Source organism: Trachypithecus francoisi, unplaced genomic scaffold (assembly GCF_009764315.1).
Source record: "Trachypithecus francoisi isolate TF-2019V2 unplaced genomic scaffold, Tfra_2.0 Lachesis_group12, whole genome shotgun sequence".
NCBI classification, from domain to species: Eukaryota; Metazoa; Chordata; class Mammalia; order Primates; family Cercopithecidae; genus Trachypithecus; species Trachypithecus francoisi.
Window position 1 is genome coordinate 86,640,851 of NW_022681457.1, and position 18,556 is coordinate 86,659,406.

The window sequence follows — 18,556 nt, forward strand, 5'->3', positions numbered from 1 at the left end:
CCTGTCCTTACTGGCCTTGGCCTATAATCCTGAAATGGGCAAACAAAGGAAGGAGAGAACCAGGGAAGAGAAAGAAGCTGGCTACCACACCCAGGGGTCCATATTCCCAGAGAGAAGGTCTGCACCAAGCTATTCTGGCCTTGGAATTGTGAGTTGACATGGAGTGCAGAGGGCAGAGACACAGCCAGGCCTATTCTGATTTGAGCTTCATCAATAAAGAAGAGGTGCTCCCGTAGGTTCCTTGTTCCAAGAGTTTCTATTTGCACTGTTAAGTGAGAGAAAAAAATTCCTCCTTGGATAATTTATGAAGCCGCCTGAATAGCTAATAAAAGAAGAATGAGTGACGGTAAAATCAGTCTATCCACTAGATAAAACACTATGCAATCATTAAAAATAATGTTTATTTTAATGTTTACTCTAGCATGTATTACTGTAAAAAATTTTTGTGATGTAACAAACTGGGAAAGAGCTAATGATTTAATTAAAAAGTAGGACATCAAATTGTTTACTGTAACTACAAAACACAAAAACATGGACCAAAAGTGATGCGTTTTACAAAATGGAGAAAATCAACTAGACTACTCACAGTAATTGTCCACCTCCACAGCTCTAGCTCCTAGCACAGTTAAGTATGCAATAAATATTTGTTACTATTGAATAAGCACTGGGATTAGGAATGAATTAATCTATTTTCCAAATCTGCTGTAATGAGATCCTATGTTAATTATAATAAAAAAAATTCTGGGCTGGGTATAGTGGCTCAACCCTGCAATCCCAGCCCGCTGGGAGTATCGCTTGAGCCCAGGAGTTCAAAACCAGCCTGGCCAACATGGCAAAACCTGGTCTCTGCAGATAATTTAAACATTACTCAGACATGGTGGCACACGTCTGTAGTACTAGCTACTCAAGAGGCTGAGACAGGAAGATCACTTGAGCCCAGGAGTTCAAAGTTACAGTTAGCCATGATCACACACTGCACTTCCAGCCTGGCAACAAAGACCCCATCTCAAAGGAAAAAAAAAATTATGTATATAAAAATAAGACTAATTTCACAAACCAAAAACAATTACAGAAGAGAGGGAGATTTAATGTTGTCCATAGAAAGACATTAAATGTCAGACTGACAATTTAGTTATGGTTACAAACCGGAAAACCATGCCATTTGGACTAATGGAATTTGAAGTTACTAGAAAAAGACAACAGATTTTTGATGCAGAATGACGAGGCTTATCTATAACATGTCAACGTTTTCGACGACTCTGAAATTTATAAATAGCTGGGGAGTTCACCGTTTCTTTCTTCACCTTCACTTTCTGAGTTTTATCCTACAAAAGAGTAAAAAGGTAATCAGTAAAGAGAAGGAAGTGGTTTTGTAAAATCGAAAGGTTAATAAACTACCTATTAGGAGCCCTTTTCAAAGTTGAGAACACACAAAGCCCTACTGCCCAAGGCATCCACTGTAAGCAATGAATTAACTTCTCCCCTAGGCATCTAGAAAGTACTAGCTGTGTACAGTCCTGGGAAAACTGAAAAGAAAGGTGTTCAAGTATTTGTTTCATTTAAAATTATAATTTTAATTCTCTCACGGAACCCCAGTTGAGAAAGGCTAACCTAAATGATCCACAAAGCTAAAGAATTTGACATTTAGAGGAATGATAAGAATATGAAAGGGGCATCTTATATTCCTCAGCTCTGCTATTTAACTACACAATGTTGTCTATTTTTAAACACCAATGAGTGACATGCACTGTTTTGTTAACCTGTTTAAATGTTACGGGAGCTGCTCATAAGCTATAAAGTTCATATGCTACCCGATCCTACCCTTTGCTGTTCCAAAGCACTGACTAATAACCCCCTTATTACCTTCTTAATCAAGGCACATTTCAACACTGTCAGAGTAACAGACACTGGCTCAAACCACTGCCCCTGAGGAGCAGACATTTTCACTGGGGTTGATTTACACACAGCTGAAATCCAGCCTGAGTTAAGACCTTTACAAGAAAGAAAAGGAAAAAAGAAAAAAGGCCTAAGGCTCTCTCTCCTCACCATAAGATCTTTGCGTGTTTGAATTTTCTGAGCAATAACGAACAATTTCTTCTCTCGTTCAATCCGCTGTGTCAGGCAGTTATATTGCTTTTGCCTTTCTTTAGCTATTCGCTGGAGAAGAAACACACATTCTCAGTGAACAATGAATAAGACAAAAACGAGTAAGAAACTGTTTCTTAATCCATTTAAGCCAACTGCATAGTTCATCAACTCCCTCCTTTCGCCAGAATCAACATAATATGGTAACAATAAAGTTACCCATTTTAGGAACATCACATTCTGCAGCTGAAAGGAACCCTGGGCCAGATGTAGTGGCTCACGCCCGTAATCCCAGCACTTTGGGAGGCTGAGGAGGCAGGGTCACTTGAGCCCGGGGGTTCAAGACCAGCGTAGGCAACATAACGAGACTCTGTCTCAAAAAAAAAATTAATTAATTAAAATAAAAAAGGAACCCTATAGACTATCTTATCAAAACCCGTCACTTACAAATGCAGAAAAATGAGGCCCAGAGAAGAAGTAAGTGGTCCAAGGACACATGGCTCACCTGAAGCAAAGTCAGGACTGTCCCCCTCTCACAAATCCCAGGAATCTTTCCACTACTACACTAAGCTGCTTCAACCTTTGTGTGAGTGCCACAGTCACCTGAGATGATAGCAGGAATGAATCAGTGTTGGAAACCCTACACAAAGTGAATGGAGAGCAACAGAAGAGTCCGCAACAGAAGGTCTCCAGGCAGTGTGCTGGTGCCTGAAAATCTAACCACTCAGAAAGCACAATAATTTTTTCAGCAGAAGCTGACCAGAGAATTCTCACTGCTAATGACTCCTCAAAGATCAGTGGTGTCCTTAGGTTTTGGGAAATCATCAACCTTAGAGAAATTGATGAAAGCTTTGGGATCTTTCTTCTTTTTTTTTTTTTTTTTTTTTTTGAGGCAGAGTCTTGCTCTATCGCCCAAGCTGGAATGCAATGGCACGATCTTGGCTCGCTACAACCTCTGCCTCCTGGGTTCAAGCAATTCTCCTGCCTCAGCCTCCCTAGTAGATGAGATTACAGGCACCCACCACCATGCCTGGCTAATTTTTGTATTTTTAGTAGAGACAGTGTTTCACCATGTTGGCCAGGCTAGTCTCCAACTCCTGACCTCAAGCGATCGACGTACCTTGGCCTCCCAAAGTGCTGGGACTACAGGCATGAGCCACCACGCCCAGCCTGCCATCTTTCTTAAGATAAATGTACATACACGTTTGTAAAAGGTTGTGCAAGCACATACCTACCTGCACAAAATACCAGTGAGAAAGGGGGGTTTTCACAGACCTCCTAAAGCTCACTCATGGGTTGTCTACCCACTCCAAGTTACAGACAAAATATCCTTGCAATCCACCCACCAGCAATCTCTTAATAAAAATAATTTTGCAGTAAACAAAATAGAAAGAAACAACACTACTAGACAAAAATGGCAAAAATCTAAACCTCCCTAACTTCTCAAAAACTATGCTGATGAACTATTCTACATGGGGATTTGGAATACTAATCTCTCTAGGGACTACCACAATTCTTGAAAAGTGTCAGTGACATGGCTAATTGAAAGTACACCTAATTGCCGGGCGCAGTGGCTCACGCCTGTAATCCCAGCACTTTGGGAGGCTGAGGTGGGTGGATCACAAGGTCAGGAGTTCAAGACTAGCCAGGCCAAAATGGTGAAACCCCGTCTCTACTAAATATACAAAAAATTAGCCAAGTGGTGGTGAACGCCTGTAATCTCAGCTACTCAGGAGGCTGAGGCAGGAGAACTGCTTGAACCCAGGAGGCAGAGGTTGCAGTGAGCCGATATTGTGCCACTGCCCTCTAGCCTGGGTGTCAAAGTGAGACTCCGTCTCCAAAAAAAAAAAAAAGTACACCTAATTGACAACACGGTTATCACAAGAACACTCGTGAGCAAGCTCTTTGGCTGGAAGTATTATCTACAGAGGGAAACATTACTGGGCCTCAGACTTCAACAATTCACGGATTCTAGCACAGTCTCACAGCAGTGGTTTCAGACAGCTTTTGTTTTCGCTTTATTGCACAGACTGTCAGATTTATGGGATTACCCAATATAGTCAAACTAATTAGGGGTATTTATATTACTAAAGCAAGTTTAGCTGCCTCTGAGCTAGAGAAAACTGCTGTGAAATTAAACATTGGAAGCAAAACTGATGCGGTGTAAATGATTCAAATCAAAACAGAACAGCTGTCTGCTTGAAACACATTGACAGCATTTTTTTTTTAATGAATCAGTCAGAAGAGTTCAACTCCAGAAGGCTTTGAGGAAAAGCATGTCTTCTGCACACCCTAGTTACAGTGACGGAAAGCCCCATAAGGAAAAGCCAAAACAAAATTTTTGCTACAATACACAATATGCAAGACCTTTTGGGCAGGCATGGTGGCTCACGCCTGAAATCCCAACACTTCAGGAGGCCAAGGCAGGAGGAAACACTTGAGCTCAGGAGTTTAAGACCAGCCTGGGCAACTTAGCGAGACGCCGTTTCTACAAAAAAAATTAAACATTAGCTAGGCATGGTGGCACACACCTCCTGGTGTGTGTACCCAGGAGGCTGAGGCAGGAAAATCGCTTAAGCCCAGAAGGTGGAGACTGCAGTGAGCCATAATCACACTATTGCACTCCAGCCTGGGTGACAGTGAGACCCTGTCTCAAAAAAAATAAAAAGAGACAAAGACCTTTTGATGTGCGTCTTCACTGCTAAAGGTTCAATATTAAAGTTCCAAATCCTTTAATCTTCAGTAATTCCTTTCTCTGCATTTTCAAAACACTGGCATTTGTTACAAGTATAAAAGCACAAAGTACAGGGTCAGAATTGGGATTCAAACTCAGGTCAAAGGCCAGAACCTAAGCTTCTGACCACTATACCACACATCTTCTGATCATAGAAATCAGAGAGCCCTTCTCCACTTCCATCCCATCATCAAATCCTCCTACAAATCCACTTTTATAAGGGAACTCATGAGTTTCCCATAAATAATTATTTGAGACCAGGCACAGTGGCTCACGCCTGTAATCCCAACACTTCGGGAGGCCAAGGCAGGCGGATCAACTGAGGTCAGGAGTTCAAGACCAGCCTGGCCAACATGGCGAAACCCCATCTCTATGAAAAATACAAAAATTAGCTGGGTGTGGTGGTGTACCCCTATAGTCCCAGTTAGTGGGGAGGCTGAGGCATGAGAATTGCTTGAACCCAGGAGGCGGAGTTGCAGTGAGCCAAGATCGCACCACTGCACTCCAGCCTGGGAGACACTCAGACTGACTAAAAAATAAAGTAAAATAAATTTTTAAAATTATTTTAAATGCAGTGGCAAAAAAAAAAAAAAAAAAAACACTTAATTCCCCTAAACTCACACGTGAAGAACAACAGATAAATTACCTTAAGTCCAGTCTGATTGGTAACTCCTTTCACTTTTTCTTTCTGCAAGGTCTCTATCCTGGGCCTATTAAAGACTCTGTCGACTAGCTCCGGGGCTGTTTGCAGGTGAGTTGCAACGTCAAACTGTTCAACTAAAATTCAAGACAATCCTTAAGGCACTGTCTGTTTCTAACACCACACGACACAGACTGGCATGGTAGACTGTCCCAGAAACCTTCAAACATTTCATACCTTCCTTTTTGGTGTCAAAAAAGAACACATGCTTGTTCTGTTGCTTCCCCTGGAAATCCAGCAGATGGAGCTCTGATTTTAGTCTTTCAATTTTCTAGAACACAGAGTATGGTCTCACTTTATATTAGATTCTTCTAGGGTACCAAAAAAAAAAAAAAAACTGCAAAAGTTTAAACCATTTCACATCATTATTGCCAGTCAGCAAAGAACTTGCTTTATTCTTTTAAAGGAAAGGATCCCAACATATATCAGGCACTGGGCACTTCCCAAGATGCACTTAATCCTTGTAACAGTCCCCTGAGACAGAAATGAGGGAAGAGCCTCAGGGAGTTGAATTTGCCCATTGTCATGAGGCTAGTAATTGGCAGTGCCAGAACTCAAACCTAGGTCTGTCTCATTTCCAAACCTGAACTCTTTCCACTCTACCATGCTAACTACACTTCTAAATCATTATTACAATCAAGTGAGATTGTAAATGCCAGAAGAAATTAACAAATACCTTGAGATTGATAAATTTAAGTTTCCTTTCTTAACCAATAAAACGAATCAGAACAAAGAATGAATTACCTTAGCTTCTGCAACCCTCTTCATTTCTATATATTTGACGTCCTGAGTTCTCATCAGCTTTAGTTGTTCTGGGGTTACTTCTTCCTTAGTCTCCTTAATAATATGTACTCCATCCTAAAATCCAAATTTAAAAGATATATTCCCTATTACATTAAAAATCATTAATAAGTTGTTGGCACAGTGCATGTGCCATCAATCTAGAACAAAGACAACCATAGGCCAAGTGCGGTCACTCACACCTGTAATCCCAGCACTTTGGGAGGTCGAGATGGGCAGATCACTTGAGGTCAGGAGTTCAAGACCAGCCTGACCCAGATGGTGAAACCCTTTCTCTACTAAAAATACAAAAAATTAGCTGGGCACAGTAGTGTGTGCCTGTAGTTCCAGCTACTTGGGAGGCTGAGGCACAAGAATCACTTGAACCCAGGAGGCAGAAGTTGCAGGGAGCCGAGATCGCACCACTGCACTCCAGCTTGGGCGACAGAGACTCCATCTCAAAACAAAACAAAACAAAAAAACGACAACCAAATGCTGTATGCTAACAGCAATCCTAGACACAGGCCCCTGAGGCACATGTTCAGTGTGGCACCTCCAGTCATCCACCGTAGAACAGCTCCGGGTGTAAGATAACCCAGAATCAAAGGCAGAAATGCATGCTCCTCCACAAGTAGAAGTTTTGCCTTGGACACTGACCAAGAGCACCTGGAGTAACCAGAGAAGGGTTAAATTAAGGCCAAGGATCCTTCCTCTCCATCTCCTCTCTGTCCTTATTTTCCAATGTGGGGAGCTCAAAATACCAACCAAGCCACTGGGCACCCACCTGGAGTTTAACCCGAGTCATTTTGTAGTAGAATTCATCTGGATTTTTTTCAAGAGCCTTCTTACGGAGAGCTCTGAGGTATTCCTGTTTTTTACGGTAGTCACTAAAAGACAGGTTAAATGAGGTTCATAGCAAAAAACAAAAAGATAATTTTTAAAAACCAAAACCCACAATAAGCAAACTTTACAAGCATCTAAAAGGTCACACAGAGCGAAACTCAAAAAAGCCAAAGCAGTGACTGGATCTGATGGACACTCCATTCTCGCTGAGCTCACGCTTTGCAGGGTCCACAATCTAATCAACAGTTCCTACTCCAGTGGAACCTGAAATTAACTGTCCCCAGCCCACATATGTTTCAGTGCCATTTATATCACTACAGGGAAACACCAAACAAAGTACAAATTAAAAGTCCTTAGACGGGATATGGTGCAAACTTGGACACCAGATGACCACATATAACTCAGAAACTACACAGTACAGTATAGCACAATGACTAGAATCATGGACTCTGCAGCCAGACAGCATGCGTTCAAATCTGGACTTGACAACTTCTGGCTAAGTAACCTTAGATAAGTTATCAAACCATCCTGCATCCCAATTTCACTTGTAAAATGAATACGATAATAGTAACCTATCCCAGAACGTTGTTAAGAGGGACGAATCAGTGTAAAAATGGTAAAATATCCTAGAACACCGCCTGGCCCAATAACAACACTTAATTATCATTGGGCTTAAAATCTCTGGGAACTACAGAAACTCATTTAATCCATCACCACCATCTAGACCAGGGGCATAAGAAGGACCTCAGCTGGCCGGGCGCGGTGGCTCAAGCCTGTAATCCCAGCACTTTGGGAGGCCGAGGCAGGTGGATCACAAGGTCAGGAGATCGAAACCATCCTGGCTAACACAGTGAAACCCCGTCTCTACTAAAAATACAAAAAATTAGCCGGGCGTGGTGGCGGGCGCCTGTAGCCCCAGCTACTCGGGAGGCTGAGGCAGGAGAATGGCGGGCACCTGGGAGGCAGAGCTTGCAGTGAACTGAGATCCGGCCACTGCACTCCAGCCTGGGCGACAGAGCAAGACTCCATCTCAAAAAAAAAAAAGAGGGACCTCAGCTGATATGTAGGGCTAACAAATAATTAAGAAGTATTTTGCAAATAAAGTGCTAATAGAGAAGAAGAATGGGGATAATTGTTTTATAAAATGCTTTCAGAGTTCATTATCACCCACGCTTGGTCTCATGAATCCATCTTTCACATCTCTTCATTCCACACCACACACATGGTATGTAAGAGACTCAACAAATGGAATTTCAGATTATATCTTGCACTTCAAGAAAACAAAGAGAAAAAAGATTCGGCTTTGGGCTCAAACACCAAGGCAGAGCCAAATCAAAGCCACTATGAGAAAATGATCTGGAACAACATAATACAAATAATTCACAATGCAACTACAGTTAAATAAATAATGATCTGCCTAAACAAAGAGAGAAATTTAGGGTCACAGAAAAAATTATCTGACAGGCTGCCAGAGCTTTAGCCATTCTATCAATGGCAGGAAATTATCCCCTGTTGGACACTCAGGCAATTCAGCTGCAGTTGCAGTGCAAGGAGGTTGTAAGCTTCTTGGCAGTGCCTCTACCAGAAAGACTGAACTCACTCTGCACGAAGTTTGTAATCTTTCTTTTTCTCCAGCAAGCCCAGATGCTTTCGAAAGCCAGGCTAGAAGACAAAAGAAAAAACAACATTGCTTAGTTTCCTCCACGAACACATATCCAAATCAACATGACACCTAACAGGCACAGGAGTCTCTGAAGCACTCAGTAAATCCAGTCCTTGGAGCTAACCCATGACCCTGTCCCCTCCCCTCCCCACAACTGGGCTCTGCCCAAGGATGAGAGGGACCCTGCCAGCACCAGACAGGTCACAAGCACTGCTGTAGTAGGTTTCTTGGCCTATTAAGGACAGAGAGAGGCAACAATGACTCGGCACTAAGCAAGCAGTTGCCAGTTGTACTAAAATTACTACCAACTTAATCCAAGGGTTTATAAAATACTACAAAGGGAAAAACATAGTAACAGGGAGGCAACTGTGGTAAGGGAGCTAAATTTAGAGTCTGGAGATGTGGGTTCAAATCCAAGTTTTACCTCTGAATAATCTGTGACCTTGGGCATGTCACTTAACTTCTCTGAACGGCTATTTCCTGACTGTAACATGAAAATAGTACCTGCTTCTCCGTGTTATCCTGAGGATTCAAGGAGCTCGTGTAAGTGGTAATGCCTGCACATGGCTTGACACATAGCAGCTGTCCAGCATGAGTTTACTATTATTATACTTGTGGTACTAGGTATGAGAAAAAAGTATGACAGAAAGTACTTTCTCTGATGTAGACTTGGAGAGCACGGAAGGTGTAAGGATTAAATCTTGGTCTGATCTTTCTACATACTACCATTTGTTGAGCACTTAGTATATGTCAGGGTCTTGCAATGTGCTATGCTCGTTACACAATTTCCTTTAATCCCCACAACAACCTTGTAAAGAAGGTGAAACAGGCACTATTGCTACCCCAGTTTTCCATAAAGAGAATGAGGTTTAGAGAATGATATGCCCAAGAACACAGAACTAATAAGCAGCACAGCCAAAACTAGAACCCATTCTCCCTAGGGCCATCACAGTAGACTGAGTCCTCTTCTGTTGCGAATAATGTTAACATTTTGGGAAATGCACACACTTCTCTAGTGTTGCAAACTTGTATAATAGGCTGGGTGCAGTGGCTCATGCTGTAATCCCAGCACTTTGGGAGGCCAAGGTGAGTGGGGCACCTGAGGTCAGGAGTTCAAGACAAGCCTGGCTAACCTGGTGAAACTCCGTCTCCACAAAAATACAACAATTAGCCTGGCATGATGGCGAGTGCCTATAATCACAGCTATTCGGGAGGCTGAGGCGGGAGAATTGCTTGAACGTGGGAGAAATGCTTGAACACGGGAGGCGGAGGTTGCAGTGGGCCAAGATCGCACCACTGCACTCCAGCCTGAGCAACAGGGCGAGACTCCGCCTCAAAAAAACAAACAAAAAAAACTTGTATAATAATAATTTGGGTAAGATTTTTTTTTTGAGACAGAGTCTTGCTGTCGCCAGGCTGGAGTGCAATGGTGCGATCTTGGCTTACTGCAACCTCCGCCTCCTGGCTTCAAGCAATTCTCCTGCCTCAGCCTCCCGAGTAGCTGGGAATACAGGTGTGCACCACCATGCCCCACTAATTTTTGTATTTTAGTAGAGACAGGGTTTCGCCATGTTGGTCAGGATAGTCTCCATCTCCTGATCTTGTGATCCACCCACTTTGGCCTTCCAAAGTGCTGGAGTTACAGGTGTGAGCCACCGCACCCAGCCTAATTCGGGTAGGATTTTTAACAGTCATCTTTCTGATCTTTTATCCTTCAAGTGATGCAATACATAGCTATTTAAGGCCAAGCTCACAAGTGCAATCCCAGCACTTTGGGAGGCTGAGATGAGCAGATCACTTGAGCCCAGGAGTTCGAGACTAGCCTGGGCAACACAGTGAGACCTCATCTCCACAAATTAAAAAAATAAAATAAAATTAGCGGGGTGTCACGGTACACGTCTGTGGTCCCTGCTACTCAGGAAGCTGAGGCAAAAGAATGGCTTGAGTGAGTGGGTTGAGCCTGAAGTGAGTCATGATTGCCCCACTGCACTCAGCCTTGGCAACAGAGGGAGACACTATCTCAAAAAAATAAGTAAAATAACACCAAACCTCCCCCAATAATTGTAACTTTAATTACAGCAAGCAAAGGGAGGTTGACAGAGTAGAGAAAGCAAGCTAAAGGGTCAAAGAGCAACAACATGAGGTGAGGCAGAACTCCTAAAATCTCTCATGTCCACCTGAATGTACACCCGCATTACAGAAGGAAACCTGGTATTGTATCTGAAACAGTTTACATAATAACACATACACCTTCCATATAAAATACCTTCAGTAGCTCCCCCACTGCCCTACTGAAGAATCTACAGGATGAAGTCCAAACGACTCAAATATGGAACGTTTGTGTCAATGGTTTACCCACATTTTCAGGATGGCCTTTTTCTCACCTCTTCCACATAGGCCTTCCATTCCTACTCAGCTATGGCCATGCCATGTCCACAGCCAGCTTTGAAAGCCCTCTGTTTTCTCTGCTAATCCAGTTCCACTACTTACAACTGTGACTTTCGATATACTATTCAATCTTAATCTTTAAGCACCAGATTCCTCATTTGTAAAATGCAGGGCTGTGCCTAGCATATAGTAAGTGCTCAAAAGGGGATAGTTTTGGCCAGGTGCAGGGGCTCATGCCTGTAATCTCAGCACTTTGGGAGGCCAAGGCGTGTGGATCACCTGAGGTCAGGAGTTCGAGACTAGCCTGGACAACCTGACAAAATCCCATCTCTACTAAAAACACAAAAATTAGCAGGGCATGGTAGTGTGCACCTGCAGTCCCAGCTACTCGAGAGGCTGAGGCAGGAGAATCGCTTGAACCCGGGAGGCGGAGGTTGTAGTGAGGCGAGATTGTACCACTGTACTTCAACCTGGGAAACAGAGCGAGACACCATCTCAAAAAAAAAAAAAAGTTTGATATACGCTATTAAGCAGGAAGACTGAACTGTAGTTAAGAGGCCTTAGTTCTATCCCATCAGTCAGCTGCACAAGTCTTTCCCCTCTCTTCCTCATCTGTAAAATTAAGATGGAGCACACACGTATGCTAAGGGCCTTTCTGAATCAGATATTAAGCACGGGATTCCTGACAGTGTTTCAATTGATTCTGCATATAAGCTTATTTCTACTCAACCTCCCTACACAGACACATCCACCATAGAAATCCTAGAACTGTTTACTCTGCCTGAATCTGGTGTTTGTAACTGGACAAGTCACCACTCTGGACCTCAGTTTCCTCATCTGTATAATGGGAATGGAAAAGGCCAACATTAAGGGGTAAGACATAAACAAAAAGCACATGTGGCAGATCTTCATGAACCACAAGCCCAGTGTGATGATGATAACACATTAGTAAGGACAGTCTCTTCGGTCAAGACCCCTATATGCGGCCGGGCGCGGTGGCTCAAGCCTGTAATCCCAGCACTTTGGGAGGCCGAGACGGGTGGATCACGAGGTCAGGAGATCGAGACCATCCTGGCTAACACGGTGAAACTCCGTCTCTACTAAAAAAACACACACAAAAAAAAAAAAACTAGCCGGGTGAGGTGGCAGGCGCCTGTAGTCCCAGCTACTCGGGAGGCTGAGGCAGGAGAATGGCGTAAACCCGGGAGGCGGAGCTTGCAGTGAGCTGAGATCCGGCCACTGCACTCCAGTCCGGGCGACAGAGCGAGACTCCGCCTCAAAAAAAAAAAAAAAGACCCCTATATGCAGCAGGTGGAGCTGAGCATTAGACATGGGATCCAATTTCAGCCCGGCAGTTTTGCCTATATGAGCTCTGACCTCAACTCCTCAGAAAAGGCCAGGCACTTGACAGACATTATCTTACTCAATCACCACACTGAAATCTTCCAGAGTAGGTTTTATATCCCCAAGGAAAGGGGAGCAACCCTGCTCTTCCTAGAACGGAAACAACAAATCCCCTCCACTCGTTCCCACGAAGCTCCGCCCCAGACACACCAGCGTCATTAGCATACATTTGCGTGCATTTATATACAGTTTGGCCCGGGATCCCACAGTGGCGACAGGGTTGGGGAGAGAGTAACACATGGCGACAAGGGCCAGCACTCGTGGGGCCTGTGTGGTCCTACCTGGCTTCGCTCTCGGTGTTCCCGCTGCCGGGACTTAGCCGCCTTCCGAAAAACCGCCGCCATCTCTGTGCAGCCTTGGAAAACCTCACTGGACAACGCCGGATCCGCACTGCCTCTGCCGCCGAATCCACTAATTCCTACCGGAAACAGGCCTAGCCGCCGGTGGTTTAGAACCGCCCACTTCCTCTAAGCAACCTATCCGGAGCCGGTTTTCCGGACGTACGTCATCCAACACAGGAAGTCACCGCAGGCTGCTTCTGGGAAGTGTAGTTTCCTAGATTTAGTCTCGTGACTCTCCAAGAACCACTTCTTATTCGCTAGCGCCTCTCCACGCTATCTATATCTCACCTTCGCGCTCGGTCCGCGGGGGCACCTGGGAACACGTGGCTGGCACCGGCCTCCGTCTGAACTGGGCTCGGAGTGTGCGCATGTGCAGTCACTTACGGCTCAGGCACGGGTTGCTGTATTTAGGCGGTATGTTTAAAGCTAGAGCAGTTTAAAGCGGTTTTCGAATTTAACAGTGTTGGGGCTGGCCGGGGGCGGTGGCTCACGCCTGTAATCCCAGCACTTTGGGAGGCCGAGGCAGGCGGGTCACGAGGTCAAGAGTTCGAGACCAGCCTGACCAACATGATGAAATCCTGTCACTACTTAAAAAAAAAACACAAAAATTAGCTGGGCGTGGTGGTGTGCACCTGTAATCCCAGCTACTCGGGAGGCTGAGGCAGGAGAATCACTTGAACCTGGGAGGCAGAGGTTGCAGTGAGCGGAGATTGCGCCATTCACTCCAGCCTGGGCAATAGAGTGAGACTCCGTCTCAAAAAACAACAACAACAAAAAAAACAGTGTTGGGGCTCAGGACACGCCACTCCAAAATATGACTGTGGGAGGCCAGAATATGCCACCCCAAAATATATATGTCTCTGGCTTATTTCTTTCAGCTGGTTATGCTGAGAAACTGCAGACACGGGAGTTGCTCTGAAAAGCTGTCCTTCCTTTTGTAGAAATAAATTTACACCTACAAAGGAAATCTACATTTTTAGTGAGGTATCTGTGTCAAGAAGAGGGCTGGCAACTATTACTTCCTGAGAAATTTTATCTCCATAACAGGACAACATTTCCTCCCCTCACCTTCCCATAATTTGTGTTGCCGCCATCCCCCAGAGGCCCCATGCCACTATTCTTTTCTGCGACTCAGGACATTATATAAACGTCATTCATCTGACCTGTCCATTTTTTGCTCCTCTACCACAGTGTACAGGAAAAAACATTCTATAGAGAGACAAGAGACCTTAAAACCATACCTGGCTCTGCCACTCACTTACAGGTTGTGTGATTTTTGGCAGGTTTCTTGACTTTAGTGAGCATCATTTTTCTCAAGCATAAAATGAGGATAATAATAACATTCACTTCTTGCCTCATATTGCTGTCAAGAGCTCACAGTTGAACTGACGAGTCATATCTGTAAAGAGCATAGAAGGGAATCACCCAATGACAATAGCTATAAAGTTCCGAGTCCCTCACATCCCCAAGGGAATGGCTAATTGACGATACAAGAATCAGAGGCAGTACAAGGTAATGACCCATGAAGTGTGTTCTGATGCCACCCCAGTCAAGGTAAAGTTCGATTCACTAAGCCTCCATCTCCCCATCTGTAAAACTGAGGTAATAATAATACTATACCCAGGCCGGGCGCGGTGGCTCAAGCCTGTAATCCCAGCACTTTGGGAGGCCGAGACGGGCGGATCACGAGGTCAGGAGATCGAGACCATCCTGGCTAACACGGTGAAACCCCGTCTCTACTAAAATATACAAAAAAAAATTAGCCGGGCGAGATGGCGGGCGCCTGTAGTCCCAGCTACTCGGGAGGCTGAGGCGAGAGAATGGCGTAAACCCGGGAGGCGGAGCTTGCAGTGAGCTGAGATCCGGCCACTGCACTCCAGCCTGGGCGACAGAGCGAGACTCCGTCTCAAAAAAAAAAAAAAAAAATAATAATAATAATAATAATAATAATAATACTATACCCACAGGACTGTTTTGATGATGAAAGGAAATACGTTTAAAGTGCTTAATGCTGTTTTTATTCCCTGGCAAGTTCACAATAAAATGGAGTTACTATTGTTATTTTTATTATTACTAAACCTGCTTCTAAGTTTAGAGAGAGGATTGGGCACAGTAGAGCATTCCAGAGGCATTTGGTTTCTTTTCCACCACATGAAACAGGGTGTATAATTGCACCCATTTCTCATGACAGGGGTAACTCCTCTAGCTCAGGAGCTCTAGGGAAATCCTCTCCTTAGTCCCCAGAAATGCCAGTCCAGTCGACCAATGGGCATGAAAGAGCTGAAAGTATGGGTTTGAGCCTTGCCCATTTAGGGCCTCCTGCATTAACAAAATTCCATCTCATGTATCACTTATCATTGGAAGACAAGGCCCTTTATAATCTGCCCATGCTCACCTTTCCAGCCTCATTTCCATTAAGAAGACGAGCTATCAGGCAGGGTGACTAGGTGGCAGCCCCAGCCACTCCTGCCTCTTCCCCTGAAGAAGGCACTGGGTGACCAGTATACCCAAGAGAAGCTAGCTCTGTACATTAGACAGGGGGACCCTGGTGTCAGCCCTGGCTTTGTATCTGTCACCTATTGTCTTGTGATTTGAGGCCATGATGTCAAACTCTCTGAGCTTGTCTTCCTCTGTCAAATGGTGATGATGATGATGATGATGATGATAATAATAATCACCTCATCTGTTTTTTGTGAGGACAGAAGGAGGTAATGACTACCACATGGCATGGTGCCCTTCACACAGTCAACATTTAACTACATTAATTCTTGCTCTGCCCTTCCCACTTCCCAAGCTCTGTGAAAGTCACTTACTTATTTCACCCTCTCCACCCATAAATTCAATGTCCAGCTTGGGGTCACAAGGAAAGTTTCTAGGCGGCCAGGCACAGTGGCTCATGGTTGTAATCACAGCATATTGGGAGGCTGAGGTGGGCAGATCACTTGAGGTCAGGAGTTCGAGACCAGTCTGGCAAATATGGTGAAACCCCATTTCCACTAAAAATACAATTTGGAAGAGTTTATCTACAAAGCCTTGAGGCCTTCAAGGGCTCTAGGCAGCCAGTAAGTACGAGTGAGCAATACACCCAGAGAAGAAAGGCTGTGTTCTCACTAGGGGGAAGGAGGGCCTGTGGTTACAGGCATCAGAGAGTGATTCAGCACCCAGAGGAAACCATGAGAGGCCTGTCAGTAGCCACCCAGGGCCTCCTTTTGAAAACCCTTGCAGAGTGAAAAAACAGCAGGGGTGCCCTAAGCATTAGATAAAGAAGAATGTGTGGGGACCTCTCGGGTGAGTGAGAGACAACAGGATCCTACTCACCCAAGGCCAGTCATCCAGCTCTCAGGCTCTGCTTCCAGCCCCAGTTCAGACACACCTGTTTCCCAGGGAGGGGGAAGGACAGATAGGGAACAGGAACAGGGAGTCCATGTGGGTGATCCCTGGACTTCCCTGGGGCACGTCCTCTTGGGCCAACGAAAATAGAGTGAGCAGGGAAATGTGAGCCTACTGGGGAGTGGAAATTGAGACAGGGAGACACAGCGTCACTGTGGGAAGCTTGCCCCTAGGCCAGTTTCCCTAGCCCAGGTGGCCCAAGCAGAGAGCTAACTTTCTCTGGCCCCCAGACTCCAAGTCCAAGTAGCTGAACCTTAACATTTGACCATGAAAAGGGGGACTGTCCCCACATACTGACAACCTATTGTGTGCTCTCATCCAATCCTTACAACAATGCTGTGAGGCAGACTTTTCACAGTGAGAAGACTGAGGTTTACAGAGATTGAATGACTACAGATACTAGAGCCTAATGGTGAAGCTCATTTTTGGCATAGGGCGCTGTGACTTCTGACTGTCTAGATTTGATTTTTTTTTTTTTTTTTCCAAGACAGAGTCTTGCTCTGTCACCCAGGCTGGAGTGCAGTGGCGCGATCTTGGCTCACTGTAACCTCCTCCTCCTTGGTTCAAGCGATTCTCCTGCTTCAGCCTCCCAAGTAGCTGGGATTACAGGCATCCACCACCACGATCAGCTAATTTTGTATTCTTAGTAGAGGCGGGGTTTCACCACGTTGGCCAGGCTGGTCTCAAACTCTTGACTTAGTGATCCGCCTGCCTCAGCCTCCCAAAGTGCTGGGATTACAGGCGTGAGCCACCGCACCCAGTCGATTTGAGTTTTTTTTAATAGAGATGGGGGTCTCACTATGTTGCCAGATCTGTTTTTTTTTTTTTTTTTTTCAGACAGAGTCTCACTCTGTCACCCAGGCTGGAGTGCAGTGGTTCACTGCAAGCTCCGCCTCCCGGGTTCACGCCATCCTCCTGCCTCAGCCTCCCGAATAGCTGGGACTACAGGCGCCCGCTACCACGCCTGGCTAATTTTTTGTATTTTTAGGAGAGCCGGGGTTTCACCGTGTTAGCCAGGATAGTCTCAATCTCCTGACCTCGTGATCCGCCTACCTTGGCCTCCCAAAATCCTGGAATTACAGGTGTGAGCCATCATGCCTGGCCCAGATCTGGTCTTAAACTGTTGGGCTCAAGCAATCCTCCTGCCCTCGCCTCCCAAAGTGCTGGGATTACAGGCAAGAGCCACCATGCCCAGCCAACCAGCGGGATTTGTATCCTAGCTTTGCCATTATTACCTGTGTCACCCTTTTCAGGTTGCTTAATCTCTCTGTGCCTCCATTTTCTCATCTTTAAAATGAGGATGAAAATATATATTTAGGCCAGGAGTAGTGGCTCATGCCTGTAATCCCAGCACTTTGTGGGGCTGAGGCAAGAGGATTGCTTGAGCTCAGGAGTTCAAGACCAGCCTGGGCAACTTAATAAGACCCCTGCCTCTACAAAAAATTTAAATTAAAATAAATTAGCTGGGTGTGGTGGCCCACGCCTGTAGTCCCAGCTACTTGGGAGACTGAGGTAGGAGGATCACTTGAGCCCAAAAGGTTAAGGTTACAGTTAGCTGTGATTGCACCACTGCACTCCAGCCTGGGTGACAGAGCAACACACTGTCTCAAAAACAAACAAATATATATGCACATATATCTAATAAAGTTATTGAATAATCACTTTAATATATGTAAAGTGTTTAGGGGTGGTGCAAAGAAAGAACTCAGGAAGTACTGGCTCTCATTAAGACTATTTAGGAGAGATTAGAGCCATGCATCAAGAACAGAGATTCCAATACTCTGCCTTTTATCAGGCCCCTTCTGTACTCACTCATTTCCCCTTGCTTTCTGAAGGCTCCCCACCTTTGTGCTCCTGTCCCCCAGAGCTGACCTCCTCTTGGTACCCACTCCACCAAGGCTGAGTAGTCTTCACTGCACTCCCCTGGGCTGGGAGTCCCTTACACCTGCCAGATACATCCCAGAGAGGCTGGGCATGGTGGCTCACGCCTGTGGTCCCAGCACTTTGGGAGGCTGGGGCAGGCAGATCACATCACGAGATCAGGAGTTTGAGACCAGCCTGGCCAATATGGTGAAACCCCGTCTCTACTAAAAATACAAAAAAAATTAGCTGGGTGTGATGGTGCGCGCCTGCAGTCCCAGCTACTCGGGAGGCTGAGGCAGAAGAATCACTTGAACCTGGGAGGTGGAGGTTGTAGTGAGCCGAGATTGCGCCACTGCACTCCGGCC

General features: G+C 45.2%; 1 protein-coding gene and 1 long non-coding RNA gene across 2 annotated transcripts; both read right to left on the reverse strand.

Annotated features, from left to right (window-relative positions):
* Window positions 1-384: 384 nt before the first annotated feature.
* On the reverse strand, window positions 385-17,862 carry LOC117092843. Its single transcript, XR_004440936.1, has 2 exons — window positions 17,828-17,862; window positions 385-782 (listed from the first exon to the last, which is right to left on the reverse strand). It is a non-coding gene; the product is annotated as an uncharacterized LOC117092843 (long non-coding RNA).
* UTP11 (UTP11 small subunit processome component) lies at window positions 1,064-13,208 on the reverse strand. Its single transcript, XM_033227044.1, has 8 exons — window positions 12,879-13,208; window positions 8,743-8,804; window positions 7,084-7,186; window positions 6,264-6,377; window positions 5,697-5,790; window positions 5,466-5,596; window positions 2,047-2,157; window positions 1,064-1,325 (listed from the first exon to the last, which is right to left on the reverse strand). The coding sequence occupies exons 1-8, from the start codon at window positions 12,939-12,941 to the stop codon at window positions 1,242-1,244; spliced, it is 762 nt and encodes a 253-aa protein (XP_033082935.1). The 5' UTR covers window positions 12,942-13,208; the 3' UTR covers window positions 1,064-1,241.
* Window positions 17,863-18,556: the final 694 nt, after the last annotated feature.

What these genes read in the sequence shown, in the direction of transcription:
- UTP11 (XM_033227044.1), bottom strand. Translation starts at nt 12,941, where the DNA reads ATGGCGGCGGTTTTTCGGAAGGCGGCTAAGTCCCGGCAGCGGGAACAC. An exon ending in TGACTCGGGTTAAACTCCAG is followed by an intron (nt 6,378 to 7,083) that starts GTGGGTGCCCAG and finishes TTTGGATTTTAG; the next exon opens with GATGGAGTACATATTATTAA. An exon ending in TTTTGACACCAAAAAGGAAG is followed by an intron (nt 5,597 to 5,696) that starts GTATGAAATGTT and finishes CTTGAATTTTAG; the next exon opens with TTGAACAGTTTGACGTTGCA.